A 25,787-nucleotide genomic window follows, 5' to 3' on the forward strand; every position below is an offset into this window, starting at 1 on the left:
TTTTAAACTGCAAACCATAATGTCCTGAAAAATCCAAGTCAGCACATGCAGCCTTTGGACATCTTACACAACAAGACAGGACTTCATATACATTAAGCAAAAGTGTCAGGCATTACTCAGATCCTGAATGGAAAAAAATAGGAATAGAAATCACACTTTCATAAGAAAAAGGAAGTGAAACCATCATTTGATGGAAAATAGGATGTGTTCAGCCTAGCATCAGAGCTAGCTCTAGATCCATGAAGGGTAGCAGTCATCACCACTGAGTCAGCTGCAATTGCTCAGGGCCAGGACTGAAGTCAAAGGCAGTCAATCAAATGCACAATTCTGTTTTACAGCAAGTGCAATACATAATATGCACTAAATGAAGACACATTTTTGTCTGCAAGAGCAGTGGAAAGCTCCTCCTGGTGCTGTGGAAAGAGACATGGAATAAATCCATATTGATTTCAGTGTAGCTTATTTTAAACCACTGAGAAATGATGCTTCTTGTTTTACTTGCTGTAATAGCACTTCAAGGAACATAAGTCACACTAAAACTGTCTTGCTCAGGATTAGTTTTCTTTCATGGAAGAAATACCCTGTGCAGTGCCAGACAGCCCTGATGGTGTTATGCCAGTGCTGCTAGAAGAATTAGCCCCATTACAATTGTCAGCTGTCTTCTGGAGAGCAGATATTTATAAACAGACCTGTGCTGGGTGGTGACAGCTCCTTCCCCTGGCTAGGTGTGCTCCAAAGCTCAGGCTTCCAAATCCCTTCCTGACTGGGTTGAAAGATGCTGAGGATGATGGTGCCCTCCCTCTGTTTAATAACTGAATGTCTGCAGTTTTGAGGATGTGATGAACAATAAAAGAGATGGAAATTGATGAAAATGAGTTTCATCACCCCTGCTTACATGAAAGATAATCCTTTGCAGCAGTAGTTCAAACCACAAACTGATCAGAGGGAGTGCAGCACAAGGAAGAGGTGAGCAGAAACACTAAGGGACAAACTCCAGTCAAGCCCCCAAGGAACCAAGAGTTCTTCAGCTCTTTTTCAGACAAGCCTGCAATGTTGGGTTATTTTGTGTACAAACACATTTGTACCTCATGAGTTCTAGGAATTCTTGTACAGCCTTCAGGGAGCTAAGGCCCAGCCCTGCATTTTTGTCTCAGTGCAAGTTTTTTTAATCACCCTAAGTCTTTTGTGGCTCATAAAGCTTTTTACAGTAATCAGAAGGCAATTCTTAATATTTCAGAGAAACCAGTGGCAAAGAGGGTTTAAGCAATATCTCACACAAACTGGGCAGAAGAACCCTGATGATGTCATTCTCCTAATTTACCCACTCTTTTTCTTTTTTAAGATAAATAGCTTAAATGATTCCTCTTAAAGGTGCTCAATTGATTTATTTCTCAATTTTTGCTCTTTTCTTCCCAGCAGATTCTGATTCCCCATCTCAAAAGGGAATTAATTTTTCCTATTTCATGAACATTTTTGAAGTTACACATTTAAAATATAAAAGAACAAGAAAGCCCTACTTCATTCTCTAAATCTAGAATCCTATCATAAAGAATTTCAATGCCTGCAACCAAATTATGGTACTTAGCAATTCTTTAAAACACTTGTTTTTTCCAGTTTCATCTGTGGGGAGAGCTGCTGGTTTTATTTCTCTGTCTCTGTAGATGGAGGGGAAAAATACTGATAATTTGCCTTAGGGGGAAAAAACCCATTTAGAATTCCAAATAAGTTTTGACATGGAACATCTTCACTTGAAAGAAGCAACTTAGTGCTTTACATTTCAGGAGAGCAGGCTATAAAAAAGCCAATCAGTCTGAAAATCCAAGCATAAAGCAGCACCAAATGCATGAAAGATTTTCATACAGAAGGAAGGCCAGCTGTGTACAAAAATACATATCTCTTAAATTTCCTCAGCTCTCAATCTTCCTCCTGTAGTGCAAATTTAAAAAAAAAAAAATTCAATGAACATCTAAGAAGCACAACACACAGGTACCTTTCAAAACCAGCCCCTAATTTCTATCACAAACTTTCACCCTTTTGGGAGGTTCACAACCACAGAGCAGCAATGATGAGACAGCAACAAAATCTGGCTCCTGTTTTATTTAAGAGCATCTTATGACATACCATACATTGGACTTCTAGAATTCTGTCTTCAACATCACTTTTGAGAAGAGTGCTTTCATTAATTATTAACCAGCACTTAGTTAACCACTGAGTCTGGGAGCAGATATAAAAATTTCCCTCTCTCCTCTTGGCTATTTACAGCCCCACCTATTTCCACTTGAAGTTGTATTGGCTGCAGCTGAGATGCTCCCTTCTAACCAACAGGATGTGGGATGCAGAGCAAATGCCAGGACTTCACCCAAGAACCAAAAAATTATAGGGAAGAATGTTCCATTATAATGGAACAATCTTCAGTCTCTCCACTTTTAGTTGTTTCCTTTCTGTTTTTATCCTTCAGACAGCTGTCCTCAGAAAGAAAAAAACAACTCCTGTACTTCTGAAATATCTGGAACAGGCACTTGCAGCTGTTACAGACAGGTGACAAGCAGAAGCCTTCAAGAAGTCTTGTCTGGATGTGACAGAGAAGGAATTTGCAAGACCACTTTCAGATAAGACACTTGACCCTGACCATAATTTGGAATTAAAAGTTTGCATTTCCTTATATTGTTGCAGTTTTGAGACAATAAAGGGTGTCTTTTCTTTGTAGTCAATAGACTTGGGATAAAGCTCCCTTCTCCCACAGTCTTCTGCCTCTCACCTCACTTTTGCTAAAAGCCAGGTGAAAACTCTATGGTCTGCTGCTTCTGGGATGAAGAAGCAGCAGACTTGAAGCCTTCTCTTCTTGAAGAGAAAGCTTCCAAAAGCAAAAGGCTTCCAAACCACTCCTAACCAGATTATCTGTAGAACAGACACAAGAAAGCTTCAGTTGTGCTGCCAGCATGTGTGGGCAAGCAGAGCTGGGAACTGGACTTCTGTAAAAAGACAGAAAGAACATGGCCTACTGCTACGCTGGAGCACTTGGAAACTTAGCCAGCACAAAGATCTGCTTTTGGCTCAGGATATGGGAAAGGCCCAGAGGAAAACAAAGCACAAACGTGTGCACCTCATGCAAATGAGAAATTGCAATGATTTGGGTGTTGAGGATGTGTTGTAAGAGGGCTGGAGGTGAGCCAGATGGGCCTGGCACACAGAATCCTGGCACAGAGCTCTGTGTATCCAAGCAAGCCAAGGCTTCTGAGCCTCAGCAAACCGTGTAGAATTTTCCTCACTCTGGAAGAAATTCATCTGCCCTGAAGTCTTTGCAGAAGTGTACCCTGTGGTACAGTATCAAATGAGCTCCATTCTTCAAAGTGTCAGAGGCTGCCCTGTCAGCTGTGGCACAGAGAATCCCATCACAGACCATGCTCTGGGGCTTCCTCCTGTGAAGGGAGAGTGTCAGCTTGTCCAGGATTCCTCCTGTGGAGGGAGAGTGTCAGCTTGTCCAGGATTCCTCCTGTGGAGGGAGAGTGTCAGCTTGTCCAGGATTCCTCCTGTGGAGGGAGAGTGTCAGCTTGTCCAGGATTCCTCCTGTGGAGGGAGAGTGTCAGCTTGTCCAGGATTCCTCCTGTGGAGGGAGAGTGTCAGCTTGTCCAGGATTCCTCCTGTGGAGGGAGAGTGTCAGCTTGCCCGGGATTCCTGCTCCCGGGAGCACTGCTGGAATGTCGGGAAGGACTCGGCCTCAGCGTGGGGGAGGCGCTGCTCCAACTGAGCAATGCGAGGCAAGCAGCAGGAGCTGGATCCCAACAAATATGGGAGCTTCTGGGAGCCACAGTCAGCAACTCCAGCTGGGCCATTTGCTTAGGCTGCCTGCCAAAAGGTTTATAAAAAGAACAGTAAAGAATGTGCCATGGCTTTAAATACGAATTTCAAATACAGTGCAGCCAATATCCACATTTGTTGAGGCTTCCATCCCTCAGCTTTTCTCTAAGGCTCAGTCAGGAATGCAAGGAGTTTCTCCTGCTGATCTAATTATATTCCCTTGCAGATATCCACCAGCATGAAGGAATGAAGCAGAGCCAGGGCAGTTTCCTAATTACTTCTAGCTCTCAGAGAGGGACCCAAAAGATAATAGTGAAGCAAGCACAACACAGCAAAGATGCTAAACCAGCCTATAATTTGTGTGTTGCTGTACACAGCTCTTGTGATAATTTACTAATAGGTGACCCCAGCCTTTTCTCCAACTGGGGCCTGTCCTAATACCACAGACATTTCTATGAGTTTAACTGCAACAGAGCACAGTGGCAAACAGGAATGGCTGCTACACAAAAAGTTAAATAAGCAGGTGATTTCCCCATCAGAAAATACTACTGCAATTTTCAAATGTTTCAAATACTTCTGCAGTTTTCACTATGAATAATGCTGTGTTGTAAAACCTGCAGAAGAAGATAGGAATCTTTTAGGGATCACTTTTTCCTGTTCTGTCAGTGACAGACAGCAGAGAAGGGAAAGAGCACCAGAAAAACAAAGCAGCTAAGAAACTGAAGTCCTAGAGTAGGGACTGTTTTCTTTCCTCTCTTCTTCTCAGGCTCTGTAGTCCTTCAGCTTGGCACAAACCTCTGATCAACACCTCCTCTACATGGACACGTTTTTGCAGTGTTTGGGGCTCTTGCTTTTTACATCTCTTTGGAATACAATGAAGTGAGGCTCCGGGTATAGATTTCTCTTGGGAGGAGCACTGTTTTACCCCTGTGATAACAAGATAGAACCCTTGACACATGAACTGGTTCCTCATATGCCAACAATGACTTTTTAGCAAGCTGTAACTTTTCATTACCTCAGGGGTTTTCCATATTCTATATCTGAAGCACCTTAGCATGAGTGGAGGTGGGTTCATTCAAGTTCACAGGAGAGATGGCCCTGCCTGTGCTGAACCAGTGCCAGCCACAAGGAGTGTCACCACCAAGGTTCAGCAACCTCCCAGGCACAAAAAGGAAATCAAATCATTAAAGGAGTTTTTGTCCTCAATATGACACATACAACCTCACAGTGAGTATCAAAAGTCATCTGTTCAAAAAATTGAGTTATATCACAGAGCATAAAACCCCCACAGCAGCAGCACAGTAAACAGGTCAAGTGTGGGAGCTGAATGATTTATTTGATTCTTCAATAAGCACACACATAAGCATCCACTGCTGCTGCAGACACCTGGATGAGATGGGGTAGTTCAGCTAGAAACAAGTCAGAACAATCACAGGCTTCTGATCTAATCAACACAACAAGCTGCCTCCTCCCTGTGACCTCACATCTGTGTGAGAGACTCACAGATGAGTAAAAAATTGGAGTCTGTTGGGTTTTTTCCCTTCTTGATTCCAACCTGGAATGGCAGTGTGTGCACAAGGTACACACCACCTCATAATGCCATGATTGCTAAAAATCAAAATGCACAAACACACATGCACAAACCCCTGACTAAACTGCACACTGAAGTGAGAGTATAAAATAGTCTGACAAATTCATGCCCCCCTCACTAGCCAAGGCTCCTCACCTGCCTTTTAAGAACCAGGAGTTGCATCTTCAGCTAACAGGATGGGTTTGTAATCAGAGGGCTCAGAGCTCCACAGGATCCTTCTTGCAGCAGCCAGGTCTCATGCTCAGCACTTGCCTGAGTGCTGTTCTTGGGAAGCTGGAGTCAGTCCTGCAAGACACTGAACATCTGCACACATTTATGGCATAAAATCTCCTTCGAGCTCAAGATGTTGCTGCTTTACAGACAGACATGCTAGAAAAGGTCAAAATCAGGAAATAACAGTTTAACAACAAGCAAGGAAACAGAGGGCCAAAAGCTTCTACCCATAGGTCACCAAGATTCATCCCCTAGAGAAATCCAAAAGTATTCAAATTCCTCATGGGACATACTGTCATCCTAAGGCTTGTGACAGTGCTGTTATGAAGAGTTCATGACCATGCTGTGAGGCAGCCAGCAAAAGGACTGTTTCAACACACAGAGAAAAGAATAAATAAATCAAGACAGCCTGAAATCTTTCTAAACTCAGTGTTTTATTGCTCCATGATTATTAGTTACACTTTGAGACATTGCACTTCAGAATAGATTAGCACCTACTACATAATTTAAAAACTTAGTATCTTACAACTCATAATTGGCACTATAGAGAAAACCCAGAGATCTGTCATTTTAACCCAAGACTAAAAGAGATAAAATGTTTACATCCTTTATTGTTGGCAGGTGAGCTTTCGTTGTGGAAGGCCCTTAAAAATAGTGAACAGAAACGAAGAACCTAAATGCCCTCCAAAAATATATAAAAACAGTATCAGATAAATCACTCCCTTCTTTACACCAGTCTTTTTGCTTTGGTACTTTTAGTACCCAAGTGCACAGTTATTCCCTCATCTCTTTCAAGGAAAAAAAAAAAGTAACATGATCAAAACTATGCTGACTACTTTGGGTGAATAGAGGAGAGACTCCCACACACCATTCTCAGCACCCACACAAACAGCATTTTCATCAAAAGTGGCATTGTCTCAGGATTTAACACATCCCAAGAGGTTTATAAATAATAAATGTTGGGGGTTTTTAAAAAGGGAAGAATTATTTTGAAAAAATAAATGACAGCTCTAATAGCTGCATTGGCTTTGGTGACCAGTTATCTAGATGCAGCATAAGTTATCTTCATAAGGCAAGTGATGAGCTAGCAGAAGTGAAGTCCCTGAGGATCAGCATCTCCACGTTCAACTTATTTGTTTCACAACGTGTGTAGACAGCCTGGAAAACAATCAGTCCCAAGGCATCTGCTTTTTAATCTCCCAGCACAGCTGCAGACCACACAATTAATTATTTCTGTACCTTTTCTGCAGGCAGGAATACATAAATAACGCCGAATACTTCGGAGGAGGAGGCAGGGAATTAGTTCTGCTAAACCTGGGCCAAGTGCTCCACCTTGTGTTCGTGCTCACAACAGAGCTCAGAGAGAAGCTCCCGATGCCTGCTCCCCCCCTGCAGGTCCTGCGGTGTAGCTTCTGATTCCTTCTGCCTGGGAACAAGTGTTGTCCATAGTGCCGTAGGACTGCTGCTCCGCGGGGGCCAGCACGGTCCTTTCGGTGGCATGGGGACGCAGAACCTGCGGGACGTACATCTGAAATCACAAGTGAGGGCTCTTAGTGGTCTCTCAAAGCACAGTGCTTTGAGATGGGATACCTGGAGGCAGTCCTGCAAGACACTGAACATCTGCACACATTTATGGCACAAAGTCTCCTTCAATCTCAAGGTGTTGCTGCTTTACAGACAGACATGCTAGAAAAGGTCAAAGTCAGGAAATAACAGTTTAACAACAAGCAAGGAAACAGAGGGCCAAAAGCTTCTCCTATCCAGGAGAATTTTCCCCTTGTCACTCTTCTCTTCATCCTTTCCCCATTCTTCACTTTAACACCTCAGGCCTTTTGCACCCTGCTGGAGGCTTCCTGGTGCAACACTCCCCTGCACCTCTTGACTGTGGCACCAAGGCCTTTCCTCCTACCTCAGTCCTACATCCTTCTCAGTGACACGTCAAGCAAGACCTGCTACGTGTCACAACATTCAGAATCACAGCAGTGGGAATTGGCTGCATTTGGCAGCTGTCCAGATGTGAGGCTCTGTCTGGGGCAGGGCACAGAACACAGCACACGGAGCTGCTGGAAGCAGTGTGTCTCAGCTACTCCTAAAACAGCAGCCAAAGGCACTTTTGGAACACCACCTGGGACCATCAAGGAGCCCAGCTGCAGAACTCTCTGGTCTCACATGCACATGGGGAAATCCCACAATCCATGCAGAATAATATGTGCTACACAAGCTCTTTGGTAAGCAGGGTGAGAAATTAGGTTTTTCTAGGAAAAGTAAGGGAATAGTAGTAACTCTTAGCTTCTTACTGAAGATGTTGGGACTGTTGGTACATCTGTGTCTTTTCCTCTTTCACCTTGTGTGTCTTCAATCTGTAACCAGCAATAGGTAGAGAAGGAGAGAGAGACAACATCAAACTGGTGGGTGAAAACAATACACACAGATCATGAGCACCCAAAACTTGCACAGACAGATCTCAGTGCAGTTCTGGCACTCTCTTCACCAGTCCTTCTACACAGAATCATAGAAAGGTTTGGCTTAGAAGGGACCTTAGAGATCACTGAGTTCCAAACCCCTGCCATGGGCAGGGACACCTTCTACTAGGCCAGGTTGCTCCAAGTTCCATTCAGCCTGGCCTTGAACACTTTCAGGGATGGGCATCCACAACATCACTGAGCAACCTGTGCTAGTGCCTCAGCAACATCACAGCAAAGAATTTCTTACTACTACCTAATCTAAACCTATTGTCAGTTTAAAGCCATTCCCCCTTGTCCTCTCACTAGATACTCTTGTAAAAAGTCTCTCTCCACCTTTTTTTTGTGGGCTGCCTGGAAGGGAAGCCTTTTTTTGGAAGGTTGCAATTAGGTCAGCCCAGGCTGAACACCCCCAATTCTCTCAGCCTGGCCTCATAGCAGAGGTGCTCCATCCCTCTGATAATCTTGGTTGTATTGTCTGGATTTGCTCCAAGAGGTCCATGTCCTTCCTTGTGCTGGAACCCCAGAGCTGGATGCAGCCCTGCAGGTGGGGTCTCTCCAGAGCAGAGGGGCAGAATCCCCTCCCTCAACCTGCTGGCCACACTGCTGGGGATGCAGCCCAGGATACTTCTTCCATACTGCTTTTTTCTCTCAAATTCACTTCCTGCAGACACAGACTTTCCACTCTGCCAAGCAGCCTACCTGTACTACAGGCTCTCTTCAGCCATCTTCCCATGAACAGACACTGCCAGCAGGAAGGAAGAGACAACCCACCAGGAATAGCTGGTGCTCCATCAAGCACACAGGTAGGTGCTGAAAAATCAGGTATCCATCACTTACCCTATAATTCAGTGGGCTCAGGTACTTGAAACAGCCAAAACAAGTGTAAGCCAAGCAAATAACAATAGTGATGTTGACAACCAGCAAGGTAAACATTGTTGTAGGTGCTTTAAAACCTAGAAAAATATCCAAGAATACAATATAAAAACACATAGCAGAAAAATTTAAAAAAAAATCAAAAGAAGCCTTTATTTATCCCCCTCATTTTCAGAAGCCTTATGGATTTTTTTTTTTTCTTAGAGGAATGGGCAGCCCACTTCCAGCCACAAACAAGAGAATGTCATTATACACTAAGTTCTCCCACTTTTCCTAGAGGCCAAGAAATATTGCTGTAATACATAATGATAGACAAGACTCAGAGTGATTCTTCTCCTCCCTCATTCATCCATTCTGGACCCACTTCTTAAGCACTTTCATTTATGATCTGTGAAATATAATATTAATTGCATTGATTAATTATGATGATGGCACCAAATTGGATGGTTTGCCATCAGTTCAAAGGGATGGAGGTGGGGCAAGAGGAGAATCAAAATGGTCCTGGTAGATAAAACCATCCCACCTGCTTTAAAGGATCAAAACAAACAAACAAACAACAGCAAAATAAAACTGTATGTAGAAAACAGCAAAAAAGTACAATTTGGAAGGAAAAATAAATGTAGATATGAGGGGTAACAGTAGCACTGCAGCATACAACTTCTGGAAAGCAGTCAATAGTGGGATGGTATCAAAGGACATGGGAAGAGAGGAAAATGAAAAAAAAAAGTCTCTGGCACCTATACAAAAGAATTCAGCTCTACTAAGCCTTCAGCTGGACAGACTTGTCTACAATAAAATATGGCCAGAACTGGGAAGAATCCAAGGAAAAAGATCAAGAGAAGGAACAGTAAATATGAACTAGGCTGATAGGTAAGTTTTAATTCAGGGAAAGTGTAATAAACAATAGGAAAGGACATGGTTGCCTAGCATGGAAAAAGTATTAAAGATTACAGTGACTTCTTATTTTCCAGATCCACCAGAGAAATATTCTGAAGAAATTAATCTCATTTTGCAGTAAAGATGACTTGAATAGAATATTAGGAGAAAGTAAACATCACTGCAAGCCCTAACTGTTTCCAAGCTTCTTCAGACAAAAGAGGCAGCACCAACTCTCAGACATTTTTGTGGTAACCCCAGCATATGCAGTGGCACAGAATAGACAAGTTTTACACTTTAGCAGGTTATAGAAGCTCTGTACAGGTCTGTTCACAAAGGGAAAACCACCACACACATGCCAAAAACAGAACCAAAAAAGCCCTACAAACACATCATTGTTCAAACCAAAAAAGGAAGTGAAAAAATCTCCCTAGGGGTGTTCTGGAATGTCCTTCAGAGGAGGTTGTTTTCATAAGCACAGGTTCCACAAGTATTTATCAGGTGGTGAGGTGTGTCTACACCAAAGCCAATGTGTAGTGCAAACCACAAGGCAAACAGCAGAGATTAAGGAAGGAAAAGTCTCCCACATCAGTTTTCCCTGCACTGTGTCCTCAGAACTCCTGCCTGCCAACAGCTCTGGAGAACATGGGATTCAAGTGACTGTCCCAGGAGATGGGGCTTGAACTGCAGAGAGGATCTCAACTCTGTGGTGAGAGGGCCAGTGGTATAGGGTGGCAGGCATGAGTTGAGAAAGAATACAGGCACTGAGAAGGAAAAGCTGAGTACAGCCTCTCACCTTCTATATGCAGTCAAGTGGTTTTTGATCCTGACTGAGTATTGGGGGAGAGGTCTTTCCAGCCTTACATTAACAGATGAGGAGTGAGAAACCAGAGTATTGTCACTGGACTCTGCAACCAGACTGAAACACCCATATCAAGCTAACTACACAAGTCAATGACCAAGCAATCAAGCTTTACACCATAAACTGATTTATTTTGCAGATAAGGAAGCAGAGCCCTCTTGTCCTTCCTTCCTTCCTTTTTTTGGCACAAGAAGCATCAGTGAAATCAATGGCAAAGAAATCAAAGTATCAGATTCCTACCTCTCAGACTGTACTGTGCACTGACAAACCACTGAATAACATCCTGTAAACAGGATCCTCTACACTGACCAAGCTAAACATGGTAATCCAGCCTGTGTTTTCCATTATTAAGGTCCCTGACAAATGATGGTTTAACCATGCAGAACTAGAAAACATCATAACAAAGATTTAATTTTTACTTCACCAGGATTTCATTCCTAACAATTAAAGAGGTGCATCAGATGCTGTGTGCTTGGAGTTGATTTTTCTAAAGCATGCTCTAGAAATTCTCCTGGTAATTTAGAGGAGATTTGTTGGTCTTCCTGGTTGCAAAAGCAGCTCTCAAAACAAGTGAAAAAACAAGCTCTCAAACATACAAGTAATGCAGGAACACCTATTCAAATCCAAGGACAGCCTGAAGCAATAGTTCCAAGTGCCTCTTGCATCCACAGGGAGCTTTCCCTCTAGCTTTACCTCTCCCTACAGCTGGATGACAGCCTGCCAACAATACCTTTCTGACTGCTGGTAGGCTAAAAAACACAATGCAGATGTAATCATTTGTCATGAGGGCACAATACAGTCAGCTGTCAGGAGCTTCCTTCTAAAGAAGGGGAACCCAACCCTTCCAGCATCACTGACATGCCCATTCCATGCCAAATGCTTTCTCCTGTATCATGGATAAAATCCCATAAGCTGTTGCCTACCTTTTTCTGACATCAAAGCTGTTGGTACAGCACAGCCAATACAATCAATGCCAAGTATTTGCAAAACACAGAATATTTGTATTTTAAAGATAAATTACTACAGAACATGAGGTTTTAAACTCCAATGTGGGGAAGAGAGTCACCATCTCACTGCAGTCTCCCATGTAAAATTTGATGGATGATGTAGAACACACAGGGACTAGCATTAGCCAACATTTCAGCATTTTTCCCTAAGTGATGGCTGTACAAGCCAGGCAAATTAAACTTATCCCCAGGCTGCACAAATGCAGGTAGTGAAGCCAGTGATCATCTTACTATAAAGAACAAATTCTGAGTAGATTTTTGTTCTATGGAAAGATTTTTACTGTCTGTCACTTCACAGCTCAACTGGCAAATTCCAGGTGTACTGATTTAAGGAATACATGATCTCCTGTGAAATGAAGGAACATGGAGCCCCATACTAACAGTTTAACATATCAGCCATCCCCATCAAAGGCTCTTGTGCAAATCTTGTGAAGTTCACAGAAAACCCCCATGATTCCCCCTTTAGGGAGGAAATAGAAAAGTTCACAAAGCTTTATGAGAGCCCACATCTAATACAGGGATGCTGGCAAGAGAGCTGGGAGCTGGAAAGAGGTCATACTTACCCAGCCTCACAAATGAGTAAAAATAGAGCCAGAAAAGGCAGAGGATGGGAGCTGCCAGGGCCTGATTGACAGCTGCAAAGTGCATCTTCTTCTCCAGCTTGGCAGGCAGATAGGCATAGTAGAGGTTGTGACGGTCCACCATGTGCTTCAGGAGGATGTAGATCAAACCTGGCAGGGAAATCAGGAGAGCCAAGCAGAGGCTGTTGGAGGTTTGATAAAAAGCAGCAACTCTGTGAGGAGATCTGCACTAACCAAGTGAGTGGATGCAGCCCAGGCACAAGGGAGTGTACAGCTGCAAGACAGCACCTGCTCCTAAAGCTTAGGAGCTGAGCTTGCTGCATCTCCATCCCTCCCCTCTCCACACACTTCCCTGTCTCTGTGGTGCCTCTTGTGCACCCAGAGAGAGCCCAGAGCTCCTTCCAGGTGCTGGCACATGAGGCCAAGCCAGTAGGGAAAACTTCCCAACTCCCCTTCTACTGTTGCTGATAAGGAAGACATGACAGTGGCTTAACATCTCCCTCTCAGCCTTCACCAGATTCATGACTGGATTTCAAGTCAGCTATTCCTTATCCAAACAAACAGCCAGCAACTGCTGTGGCAGCTATGAATTGCAACAGCTCTGGGATGCAGTGGCACATTCAGATATTTACAACTGCATACAAAACAGAATGAAAGTAAATATCAATTACATTGTTACAGAAAAATTGGCCACATTCTCCCAATAATAAGGTTGTTGATTAAACCAGTTCTGAACAATATCTAATTTAGATAATTATCTTGTATCTAGCTCTGTAAAGTTTTGGATTAGAAAATGAAAATACCAACTATATAAAATTATTTAGTACTACTTATGTCTGATCTAAACCCCTCTCTACCAAAGCCAGTACACTCAAATTTGAGAAATAAAATAAACATCTAATAGACATTAAATGTACTTTCAACTTCTAAAGGCAGTACAAGAGCTAAGTAATTAATCATCTTTTCACTGTTCTTCCACAAGAAGGGAAGGAAACTTGGATCCAAATCCTAAGGATTATCAACATTTGAATGGGAATAAGAATGCAGAGCTGAGCCTTTCAAACTTCCCACATGCCCCACCTCACTCTCACAGTGCCCACTGGAAAACTTACCAAAAGGGACAATGATGGGACATGTGATGCTGTAGGCCATGATGACAGTGAACACACACAGCATCCAGGCATACATTGCTCCAAATTCATATTCAAATGCCTGTTGCTAGGAACGAAAACAAAACACCCAAAACTCTCAAGTCATCCATCAATGTGTCAGGAGTTAAGAACAGATTCCCTAAAGCAACAATTCACCTTATCTTATTCATTCTGAGAGATCAGTTACTTCCCTAAGAGGCAGAAATGATGTAATTAGATGAAGTATTTTGTGTTTTAATTACCTGGACATACAGAAAAGGTGCTGTTTCCTTGTTAGCCTTAAAGTAATTTCTCAGAGAAGCTGCATCTACAAGAAGCAGCTCCTTAAAATCACATGGCAGAAAATAATTGTGCCAAACTCAGAACCTTCACCTCACTGTAGTAGCTACATACAGGCTTAGGTTCCCATTGGAACACCTGGAATTTCAAGCTATGGGATGACACTTCACCTGGAAGTGAAAGACCACCTCTTAAAATGGAATATAGGCAAAAAATATATATTTTGCTAGGTGTATGTTCAGTTTAAAGCAAGTTGTACACACCTGATGGCTGACAGAAGAAACTAACTCTAGATAGATTTGAATTTAAAAAACCCTGAAGTTCAGACTATAAGATAAAATCAGAACTGTTCTATAAAATCCAAATCACAAAACTCTGACTTAGAGCTATGAAGAGATTGATACCTGAAACTCAGAGCTTGGGTTTTGATTTTTGACCATCTCTGACTGGAATAAATCCCTCCCTGTTATCTGTGCTGTGAATGAAGGGAATATGAACCTGCCGTGGACAAGTGAAACAAAGGCTAAAAAAAAAAAACAAATGTCAGGAGATGATAGTAAATGGTATAAAGGATTGGTGCTGCCACTGTTTCTGACAAGGATCAGCCATTGAAATGCCTCCTGCTCAGGAGGGGCTCCAGTACCTGTTTGATGTTTTTCCTCTCTGCTGTGGACTTGGCCATGATCATGCGTATGGTGTAGAGGATGAGGCCCGGCAGGCGCAGCAGCTCCATCCCATTGCCCACGAAGGCTGAGGCAATCACATAGTTCACAAAGAAAGCTCCCTGGTCAGGCAGGAAGACACATCTGCCAGGAAAGACACCAGACAATGACTGGGAGGAAGGCAAGCAAACACTGGAGGTGTACAATGTATCCCTACTGCCTTTGGAAATCTCTTACTGTAAGAATAAGCACTATATGGGTTAGGAAGTGGCCAGCAGGACTTCTGATAATCCTGTTGTAAAAAAACACTGCACAGCTACAAATGCAGCCAGGGTACTATGGAAGAGCCTGGCTGAGGTGCAGTTCAGATGAGGAATAAACTGTTCACAAAAAGATGCAGCAGCCTGATGGGTGGCTGACAGGCAGCAGATAAGAGCATCATCTGATGTCTGCAACAGCAACCTGACACAAGAGGAGATAAGACTGCAATAGAATAATCATCTCTCCTAACTTAGTAACTCCTAATTGTCTTCCTGTGACCAATTTTGATGCTGCATTCGGAAATCTAATAATTGCATTCTATTCTTTCCCTCCAGGCACAGGAACTTAAAATAACCAGTATCTGCAAATTTGCAATGTAATGTGTGTAGAAACATACATTTTCAGAAAGAGAATTGCTGCAGCTCTGTGGTCTCACTGTAATCCTTGAGAAGATCCCCTGTCCAGTAAATGCAACAATCCTCATCCAATTCCAATATCTTATCATCTTTTCTGTGAAGAAATTCTTTCTAATGTCTAACCTTATTGTCTCCTCCCCTTATTCAGAAGCTCAGCATCATCCCAAAGTAGTAACCCTGAGCAAATTTTAATAAACACTAACCAAGGACAGTAAACAGATTAAAAAAACCCCACAAAACAATAAAAAATAATAAAAAACCCAAACAAACAAACAAACAAACAAACAAAACCCCAAAACTTAAGTCCAAAGTATTTCTTTACAAAGGAATAGCAAAGAGACAATATTATTTAGCTGATACTTACTCCAGCCTAACTGCAGAATCAGATGATTCTCTGTCAAACAGCCAGCGGAAAAAAAAATCCAGACTGAAAGAAAGATGGTGAATGTAATTCAGACACCCACACCTTAGCACTGCTTAAAAATGCTTCTCTTTTTAAGCAGCTTAAGTCAAGATAGTGCATAGAAAGAATTTAATCAAATAATCTAAACACTGCTTCAGCTTTATCACAGTTACTGATAGCTGGAAATAAGAAAAGAGGTACAAAATTAAACAGAACAAAACCATCTACTTCATATTAAAGTTTTATTATTAATTTTTAGATAGGACAAATACATGTCATCCAGGGAAACAGTCAAAAACTGTAAAGGTGGGAAAAAAAGGACAGCTCCAACTGAAGTATAAGACACAGTCAGAAATCTTGGTTCTCAGCTATAATGGTGAGTATGGGCGGCTTTTAATTGGCCATTGATCTTACAAGGTCTTAAATCTCTTTGTTAGATGAAAAGCCAGGCTTTGGAAGATTTTAAGGGCTCTGAGGATCCCAGATGTAAGATGAATATTGAAACCTAATGTGTAATGATAACATAACCACACACACTGAAGGGAGTGGGGGTACATTGACTATACCTCACTACTAGAAAACACAAGTAAGATGTCTTATTATAAAAGTACTCAGCCATTATCTCATTAAATTATGATTCTTTACCTGGTCAGACCAAGGGAAGGCAGAATCAATACCATGAAGATCAAAAATATGTAGACTTTATGCATCATTATTCTGTTCTCTGCAGATCTATCAACATAAAAAGGCACTGAGTGAGAAACTCATACAAAAAACTGCCACCATATGAAGGATCTTTCCTGAACAGTGCCAGCACTTGTCAGACTCCCAGCTTCCCCTACCATATCACATTGCTACCAGATAAAAACCAAACAACTGTGAGATATTCACCAATATGGACCAAGCAGAATTTCAGTGTCTTCTTGGGCAACAAAAACACTGCTGAATGTTAATCCAGCCTCTGGATGAGCACCACTGCAGGTCTGCACCACATGCATGGGGATTGCAACAAGTACAGCTTGTCTCTCACCCAAAAACGCTCAATCTTGCAACAGCTTGGAAACAAACAGCTCTTCAAGTGCCATGCCAGGAGGGATTAAGCAGTTCAGAAAAGGCCACCACTGCCAAGAAACCAGACACTTAGACAACCTCTCTGTCAGGTGTCAAGTCTTGGGGAACAACATGATACTACAAATTCTATACCCCCAATACAGCAGCAGGAATGTGGATCCAGTGACAGCCTGTTGCCAGAAAAGTGCAGCTCTATGAGCACTTCAGACTCCTAGAGGTGGTATCTGATAGGGCTTTAAAACCATAGGGATTTTATTATAGGAACACTTGGGCACTGTGAGACCTATCAGTGTAACTACACTGAGGCTTGAAATCAGACCTGTCATCTCTAGTGACTTCAGAAAATTATTTGAACTGATGGAGAAGGGCTCAAAGTTCATGTGTGCAGCACAGCTACCAAAACAAAGTTGATGAAAAGCATACAACTGTGACAAATAAACAATAGACTCTAGACATGGTGTCTTAGAAAAGCATTGTATACAAATTCAAAAGCAAACCCACCAGATTTACTTTAGAATATAAAAACAAACAATGACTACAAGCTTTATGGATAAAGACTGAGTGGAGTTGAGATTGAAGCACCATGCTTTTATCTGTGTGTACGTAAACAGGGCATCAAATCTGGTACTGCAAAGCAAACTGTGCTGAGTTCTCCAAGTCAGCAGCTCATTAGTGGGATTGACATCTCTGGGGTGCACCAGCTCCGAGTGAAAACCTTGCATCAACACATCTGCTGGGCCTTTGGCCCTATAAATCTTCTCAGATCACCACTGATATCCAACAGATCCGAGCTGTGAACCAGGAGTTACAACCAGACCATTTTGTCATCAAAACAACAAAAAGATGCATGCCCTTTTTATAAGTTGTCAGCCTGGAGGGGATCTACAAGCTTTATGGATAAAGACTGAGTGGAGTTGAGATTGAAGCACCATGCTTTTATCTGTGTGTAGGTAAACAGGGCATCAAAGCTGGTACTGCAAACCAAACTGTGCTGAGTTCTCCAAGTCAGCAGCTCATTAGTGGGATTGACATCTCTGGGGTGCACCAGCTCCAAGTGAAAATCTTGCATCAACACATCTGCTGGGCCTTTGGCCCTATAAATCTTCTCAGATCACCACTGATATCCAACAGATCTGAGCTGTGAACCAGGAGTTACATCCAGACCATTTTGTCATCCAAACAACAAAAAGATGCATGCCCTTTTTATAAGTTGTCAGCCTGGAGGGGATCCAAACCACATGGTCTATCTTTCCAGAGAGCAAGTTAATTATGGGATTAGAAGCACTTCCCATGCTCCTGTTGAAGCTACACCTCCTGAGCCTGCTCAGACAATTTTTTTTTTCCTGATTAAACACAGAGGAGCAAGGAGGTGAGCAGGGGAAAGCATAAGCAAATCATGTGGTCATATTAGATTTGCTGTGTGGGTTACAAATTACTCAAACCCTGAAGTGTGGTTATAACACTAGAAAGAGACAAGAACAGAAAATTCCCTGCTAGGAGAGGTCTGCAGATTTGAGATCTCTGTGAAAGATCAGCACTTCATTTATCTCAGTAGCTCAGCTGATAAGGTAACAACAGAGGAAAAAGTTGCTTACTTTGTCCAGTGGGACTCCAGCAAAGTTGAGTAGTAGACAATTGTTGGTAACAAAGCTGAGAAGGACCAGAGCAAGAGTGTTGGGAAAAACTGACTGATGACAGGATTCTAGTGGGGGAGGAAATAAGAATTAGTATTAAAAAACACTTTAATGCAGTTATGGTAGAACAGAGATGCTAATATTTTGCTTTTTGTAAATTGTAGCAGGATGAACTGGAGAAATTATATTGAGATAGTCTTAAATTGAGTAATGAGGGCTTAGCAGTGGCATGCAAGACAAAAAACCAAAGTGAGATTTGGAATTAAATTCCATGAGAGTGCAGTCCCACAAGTAGTTTTTATGTAGTTTATACTAGCTTGGGGAAATATTTAAAAAGAACAGCTTGCAAGTTCCTTTAGCTGCAGTCAAACTAGGATCAGATATTTATGTCACCTTGCTTTGAAACCTATATGCAAATTAAAAAAAAAAATTACCTCAGAGTTAAAAATCTGTATTTCCCCCTTTGTACCATAAAAATCAAAATACAAGTTGGATTTGAAATTTCATTTTTTGCAAAGATTTCTTGATTACAACATTTAGAATTGTTAAAGTTTGGACTGAAAATTTTTACCACAAATACATAAATATGTTATAATAATATAAAATCTCAGATAAAAATTACTTCAGACTATTATTCAGGAACAAAAGAGGGCTAAAGACCTGATTCTGGACTTATGGTTTTAATAAGCAGCTACATGAAACAATCCTGCAAATTTCAACTGAAGGTAAAACAATGAAACCCTATCAATATACCAAAATTTTGGTCTGATCCACATCTATATCCAAACATATGGCAATACTCACATTAAGGTAGTGAATAGGTTTAGTGACATTGAACTTGTCCATGGTTGAGATGATTATGGAAGGAGTAGTAAGAAAAAACAGCACAATAAAAAGAAGTAAATTAATGCAAGCCCATCTAAACCACCATTTCAATCCATGGACTGAAAGATTTTTCCTGGAGAAAGAAGTAAAAATAAAAAAGGCATTAAAACAAGCAGCAAGCACTTGCTGTTAAAAAAAGATATATACACTATCTGTCAAGTAACAGGTGGCACTGCTTCTTCTAAACTGAGCTTTCAAAGTTATATAACAAAGCACCACACAAGTTCCAGTTGCTATTAGAAATAAAGAGAACTGTGCAACCCCTCTTGAATGATACTAGAAATTGTGCTTGCACAAGAACATATCTAATCTTTCATTACACAAACACAATATCTAATCTAGTTAAGGTTTGGGATGAAACACTTCCATTGTTCAATAATACAGAAGTACTAAGCAGAAATGGAACAAGAAGAGACAGAGAGAGGAAACAGAATTTTTTGCAAGGAGAGTACCTATCAGAGGCAGAATCTACCAAAAAATTGTGATTTGAAATAAAATTTCAAATTTGCAAACACTGGATCCCTTCCTGCAGCAACTATAGATTTTAAACAAGTAAAGTTCTTAAATGTTATTTGAAACGGTTGCCAAAAGGACTGGAATGATTTGAGCACCAGGCAAAGCCAAATATTCAGAACAAACAAACAGGGATACAGAGGTTCAGTAAGATCCCTGATTATATCCCTGGGTCCCTCTTCTTCAAGGTGAGGGGGGAGAAAAGGAAAAGAACAGGAGAAAGACCAGAGTTTACAGAGTGGACCAAGTTACACTCATCACATGGCAACTCAGAAAAATATATACATATTTTGAGGATACTCAGCACCAAAACCAAGTTGCTTCCCTCAGATCTTTACAGTAGATATGCACTAACCTCAAAAAAAAAAAAAAAAAAAAAGAAAAAAAAGAAAAAAAAAAGAAATACCAAGGGGCAGATATAAACAGGATTGGGTTTTTTTAAATTTTCGGGTAGAAAAACTCCAGCCCATTACCCCAATAATGCCCACAGACCCCAAGGTCAATGAAGAACACCAGTAATTAAAATAAAGAGGCAGATCAGCCACACTTCAACACCACATAAAGTTTTGGTTTAAGGTTAAAAAACCCCACACTCATCCCTGTTTGTCCTGTGCCCATTCTAATTCTACATTCTCACCAACAAATTGATCTAAGACAGGAACCTTACCAACAAATATTCTCAGGGTAAGGAGCATATGTAACCTCCCAGCTGGATACACACAGCTCCCTGCTGTAGGGTGATGGCTGGGGTTCTCCTTTACACTTAATGCTCTGACATTTGCAGGCGTTGAAGTCCTTAAGGATGCTGTAAGGAAGAAGTGGAAGATTTTTCCAATTTTTTACACCAGAAAATACTAAATATGTAATGAGAAAGTCTGGGAATAGTGATAAAGTACTTTTTTTAAGTTTAATAAACTGTGATCAAGATAGAGCTTAAACAACACTGTAACATATTATGCATTAAGAACCATTATTTAAACGGTTGTTACCATAGGCCTGAGATCTGTTTTGTTAGAAATAAAAAGTAGTCTTGGTTTAAAATGTTTACCAACATGAACAACAGCAATGAGTCATATTAAAAAAATAAATTAATAAATCAAAGCCTGAGAGCATTGGGAAAAAAGAAAAGACAGAGTTTTCTAAACACATCTTTACATAATACAGCTGTTTTCAAATCAAAGTAGACTAATGAAATGAGACTGCAGACTAACCCCTTACACTAGTATCAAAACCAGCCAATTTTGCCTTGAGTACCAATTCTCAGAAGAATTTTTAGCATACTAGTGTCCTCACAATTCAAAATTTTAGCCTCTTTCACCCACTCCTAAAATAATCACAGTGCTTAATTCTATCTTCCAATATTATGAATTGACTGACACTCAAAATATTTAAAGAAAATTTAAACATGCCCAGAATAAATGCTATCAAAGATCTCTCAAAGGAGAGCAGTAGAAGGGTGAGGAACACATTCAGAAACTATTTTATTACAGTAGCACAGAAACAATATATATAATATTTAAATGGGGTGACTCCAAAATCTGTGAACATGCTTTTTCCTCAGTTGTGGTCTTAACATAAAGAAGACAGAGAACCACACACAAGAACACCAAACTAACAAACACAACCCTCAACCCCCCAGACCTTTTCCTTACCAGAATTCAAGCAGTGATGTCAGATTGCCAGCATCTTGCAGCAGCAAGTATTTAAGACAGTTGATTATTCTTTGATAGTTTATTTTTAAAAAATACATACAGAGCAAGTTTTAGCCATCATTAAAAAGCTTCTACAACCACCTGAGCCCCCAGAACCTCACTTCTGGTGTCCTATTTCTCTCATCCTTTTTCAGGGCCCTGCAGAGCACAGCATCCTAAGGGCACCAAGCAACTTTCTAATTTGATGGGAGCCTCAGCTTCACACATAATTTAATATAATTTCCCAGAGAATGGAGTCCACCACTAAATGAAAAAAAATATTTTCAGGTCTTGATGATTGAACTCAGAGATGCCTGCAGTCCAACTCAGAACTCTTGCTCAAGGAGGGACTATCCCATCGAAATTGTACACAACACATCAGCAGCTAGAGAAGGAACTTCAGTGCCTATTTCTTCTTTCATTTTCACATCTCCAAATGTTACTTCATTACAAAAGTAAGAGAGGAGACAGATTTCATCACACAATCACTACTCAATGAAAGAGTAGCAAGCAAAACCTTCTCTAATATACCAAATCCTTGCAAGAAATTCTACAAGCTGGACTTCCTTGAAAAACAGCCTCAAAAACTGTCTCTCTAATATGACTTGAAGGCCAAAAGACTGCAGACAATTTAAACTACAGGGGCTAAGAACAGAAAAAAGCATGATGTGTTATGTTGCAATACAAATATTATTCTGCTTCCCTTTACCCACTTTGTGTTAGTAAAAGATGTTTACAAAGTGCCAACAGAGCATGAGAGGCTACACACATTTTTCTCTGCAAACGACTGAATAAAAGCACAAAACAATTTCTGCTATTAGGTCTAAACATAGATCTATAACAACAGATAAGAGATATAGAGGATAGGTGTATCTGTCACCTGTGGCCAGGTCCCTCACTGAGCCTACCCTGCTGAGATAACTGGCAGTGTAATTTGTACTCACTCTGATAGTTTGGTAATTGGACCATTTGCACAGTAGGAAATGGAGTTGTCAGTAACTCATATTCAAGAACCAATTAGTCTGGCCTCCTAAAAACCTACCCTGATGGACTGGATCCCACACAGAAGAGAAAGGCTCCTTATCCCATTAAATGTCCCAAGCCTTTTAGTCCCTTAGGTAATTTCTTCATTCAAAGCATAGAGGCTAAAGCACGTTTATGGAAAAACTTACCAGAAAGTAAAGCAGAGCAAATCCACAGAGTGGTGAAAAAGAAGAAAGGAAGAACCAACATAAGCAAACAAGGGACATAAACAAGAGATAGTTGTACTATTTTAGTAAAAAGAGAGCAAACAAGACAATGAACAAAACTTACTAGGTTGCCATGGATTTCTCTTGAAATGTTACAAAGGCCATTCCCAGTGGGTTATTATGAACAGCTTGTTCCTCTTTTGAATACTCTTCCTCAAGTTCATTTCTAACTTTGGTATAATAATCTACAGCATCCTCCTGTGGGGAGATTGATGGCTGTTAGATGCAATGTACCAGATGGCCAATATCCTCATTAACACACAGTTTACACAAACCATAGTCACTCTTCCTCATGCCACTCCCACAAATTACAGATCATGTCACAAGGCAAAGACAACAGGAAGATTTGCTTGTACTTCAGTTTGTGCACTAAGATTACATTTCAAAAGCTTCAGGGAATTCCTTTTCTATGCAGTACAAGAACATGGCAGATAAGCCATGAATGAATAAAGAATTTTCTGAAGGTCAATGAAACATGACATAAACACTATTTTCTACTCCTCTAATAACCTACTTAGCTATAACTAGAAAAGAACAAAATCTCTTACCCTTTCACATCCTCTCATTTCACAGCAGCAGAATTGACCACATGGCTTAGGGTTGATTTGGACCCTCTTGCCATACTTCTGATGCAGGTGTTCATAGTAAATCAGGCTTTTTTCTGCCTGTTTTCTGCACAAAAAAAATACACCCATACCATTTTGCAAGAAAACAGTATCAACATCAAGCTTAAAAAGATTATAATCCCTGAGAGGAAAAAATTATGCCAAGGACTGATAGCAAATTAATCAGTCACCAAAGATACTTACAAGCAGTTTATTTTGGTTATTTATATAATTTATTTGCAAGTCTGTAATATCATTATACAGCCTACACTTGTAGTGAGGTTCCAGGAAAAATAACAACTCAATGTTATTCTTGAGAGCCCAGAAGATAACACTTGTCTCTCCTGGGATCAGCACCTCTGGCCAAAGAAGCAGGGTTAACAGCTATTCATTCAATAGCTCAGTTTTTCACTTTGTACTGCCTGTCTGTCAGTAACTAAGTACGTACATACATAAATAATCAGCAAGTCAAAACTTAACTTAGGCAACACACAACATATCACACCAACAAGAGATGGGCTGAGCCCCAAAAACCCCTTTAAAACACAGCTGAATCTAACTGAAGTCCAGACCAGAACTTGAAGAACAGAATCCATCTTTAGGATACACCAGGTTAGTACTGCTGGTACATGTTGATTAAGGACTAGCAAAACATGAATGGAATTATGCTAAATTTGTATGGGTTACAAAAACAAGTACCTTTTTTTGAACAGGTTAATAAGCCTGGCTACGTCGTAACACAGCTGGACCTCCAGCACATTGCAGGTTGGGTAGGCATCCCTGAAAAGAAGCAGCACATGAGAACAATAAGAACAGAAAGTACAGTGAAGAAACTGTTTCAAAGAGCAGCACTGGTACCTAAATGACATCTCATCACTCATTTCATTTCTGAATGAGGTATCAGAGAGCAGAGACTTGCACAGACAGTCATTGGAAGTTACTTAATGTGAGATGCACAGCTTTATTCCAAGTAAAAGTTGTGTGGGGGCATGAGTGGAAAGTGTGGATACACAGACACTTTCTTAAATTCTGATTTTAAGAACAGTTCACTAACTTGACTGAAATATAGTCTTTTCTGAATTTTAAACAGTGCAAAATTCAAAAAACTTATCTACTTTGGCAGGGAAAACTACCAGAACAATTTTACATCTCCTATTCCTAAACAAAGATGGAAAGAAACTTTTTACAAGGGCATGTAGTGACAGTATAAGGGAGAATGACTTCAAACAAAAAGAAAATAGGTTTAGATTAGATATTAGGAGGAATTTCTTCAGTGTGAGGGTAGTGAGGCCCTGGAACAGGTTGCTCAGAGAAGCTGTGGATGCCCCATACCTGAAAGTGTTCAGGGTCATGTTGGATGGGGCTCTGAGCAACCTGGCCTGGTGGAAGGTGTCCCTGCCCATGGCAGAGAATTGGAACTTGATGCTCTTTAAGGTCCCTTCCAATCCAAACCATTCCATGACTCCAGTGCTATCACTCAAGTGTGGAACTTACGTGAAATGGTTTTGCACTATCTCTTCACTTGCACTTTTTGGAAGACCAGTTATGAACAATGTGCACTTAACCTGGGAGAGAAGATGAAAGTTACATTTTGATAAAATACATTACAAAAGAAAATAATATAAAGAAGGCCAAAACATAGCACAATTAGCTCTGTAGTAGAGTGGGGAAAAAAGGTAGGTAAATTCTGATTTTGGTGGGAGCTCATCTATTTAAGATAGCACCTTCTACGTTGGAAATAGGTTACAGCAAAATTTCACAAATCCCTCCCCAACCCCTTTTCTCCATCCGTTTTCACAATTTACTCAGTAGAGCATTGCTTTCAGTCAATTCCTTCACTTTTATGTCACATTCTTGCATGCAAGAGGCACCTTAGCAATTTGGTTTTTTAGCATTATCCATTGTCAGATACACTTTTTATTACTCCAATACAGACACTTACTATGTTTTCTTCTTTATATGTGACATACTTCATGTGATGCCTCATGAAGACAACAGTCAGAATCAGGTAAACAACAGCAAAAACTGTGTGCAGCCAAAGAAGATTATTGCTGTCAGACAAAACAGAAATATGAGAAACAGGAAGAGCCAATTGTCCAGCTGATACAAGCAACCATCAGAATGATAATCAGATCAAGACTTCTCACTGAACACAAAACAAGGAAAAAAGGCAGCTACTGAATCAGTCACACCTATGCAGATGCCTTGGACAGCCAACGGGATTATTTCCTTCTCATAAAATTCTGTGGGTCACGGAGCTAAAAAGAAAACAGATGCTCCATGACATGGACATTTGTAGGCAGTGTTTGGCTTTTACTTTCTCATTCACATGACCTATATGATATATATGACATATGACGCTATTTGCCAAAATGTTTGTTATTTACTTTATTATTTACTGCGCTGAGTGCATAATTAAACTCTCCTTGAACACAATCCTTACTCAAATTGAAAACAGCATCATATAGGGAGTAAATTCTGCTCTTCTGATAGCTCCTTCTTCAAAGCTTACAAAAGTTCTGTTCTGTGAACAGCTCTTCAGTTTTGTGAAGAGCATTAATAATTGTAATTAAACTAAAATACAGGAACCTATTTCACAGATTAAAAAATCCAACAAAGTAAAAAAATCCCCATTAGATACTTGGTTTCATAACATGGTTAAACAAAACAGAAATTCTACTAGACATAGTGCCAGGGATG

At 40.7% G+C, this 25,787-nt stretch overlaps 1 protein-coding gene across 4 annotated transcripts in view; it reads right to left on the minus strand.

Annotated features, from left to right (window-relative positions):
- Nucleotides 1-6,017: 6,017 nt before the first annotated feature.
- The window catches only part of TMEM63A (transmembrane protein 63A), a 30,985-nt gene continuing 11,215 nt past the window's right edge, over nucleotides 6,018-25,787 (minus strand). For all 4 annotated transcript variants that reach the window (XM_059840692.1, XM_059840691.1, XM_059840693.1 and 1 more), the window contains exons 9-24: nucleotides 25,030-25,138; nucleotides 24,582-24,652; nucleotides 23,787-23,867; nucleotides 23,031-23,154; nucleotides 22,547-22,680; nucleotides 20,209-20,346; nucleotides 18,948-19,101; nucleotides 18,105-18,211; nucleotides 16,084-16,170; nucleotides 15,400-15,462; nucleotides 14,340-14,502; nucleotides 13,379-13,484; nucleotides 12,249-12,416; nucleotides 8,905-9,020; nucleotides 7,900-7,962; nucleotides 6,018-7,130 (exon numbers count right to left, since the gene is read on the minus strand). In XM_059840692.1, coding sequence (XP_059696675.1) covers nucleotides 6,960-7,130; nucleotides 7,900-7,962; nucleotides 8,905-9,020; nucleotides 12,249-12,416; nucleotides 13,379-13,484; nucleotides 14,340-14,502; nucleotides 15,400-15,462; nucleotides 16,084-16,170; nucleotides 18,105-18,211; nucleotides 18,948-19,101; nucleotides 20,209-20,346; nucleotides 22,547-22,680; nucleotides 23,031-23,154; nucleotides 23,787-23,867; nucleotides 24,582-24,652; nucleotides 25,030-25,138 — 1,855 coding nt within the window. In that variant the 3' untranslated portion in view covers nucleotides 6,018-6,959. The remainder of the gene's footprint in view (nucleotides 7,131-7,899; nucleotides 7,963-8,904; nucleotides 9,021-12,248; nucleotides 12,417-13,378; nucleotides 13,485-14,339; nucleotides 14,503-15,399; nucleotides 15,463-16,083; nucleotides 16,171-18,104; nucleotides 18,212-18,947; nucleotides 19,102-20,208; nucleotides 20,347-22,546; nucleotides 22,681-23,030; nucleotides 23,155-23,786; nucleotides 23,868-24,581; nucleotides 24,653-25,029; nucleotides 25,139-25,787) is intronic.

The sequence above is a fragment of the Haemorhous mexicanus genome, chromosome 3 (assembly GCF_027477595.1).
Source record: "Haemorhous mexicanus isolate bHaeMex1 chromosome 3, bHaeMex1.pri, whole genome shotgun sequence".
Classification (NCBI taxonomy): domain Eukaryota; kingdom Metazoa; phylum Chordata; class Aves; order Passeriformes; family Fringillidae; genus Haemorhous; species Haemorhous mexicanus.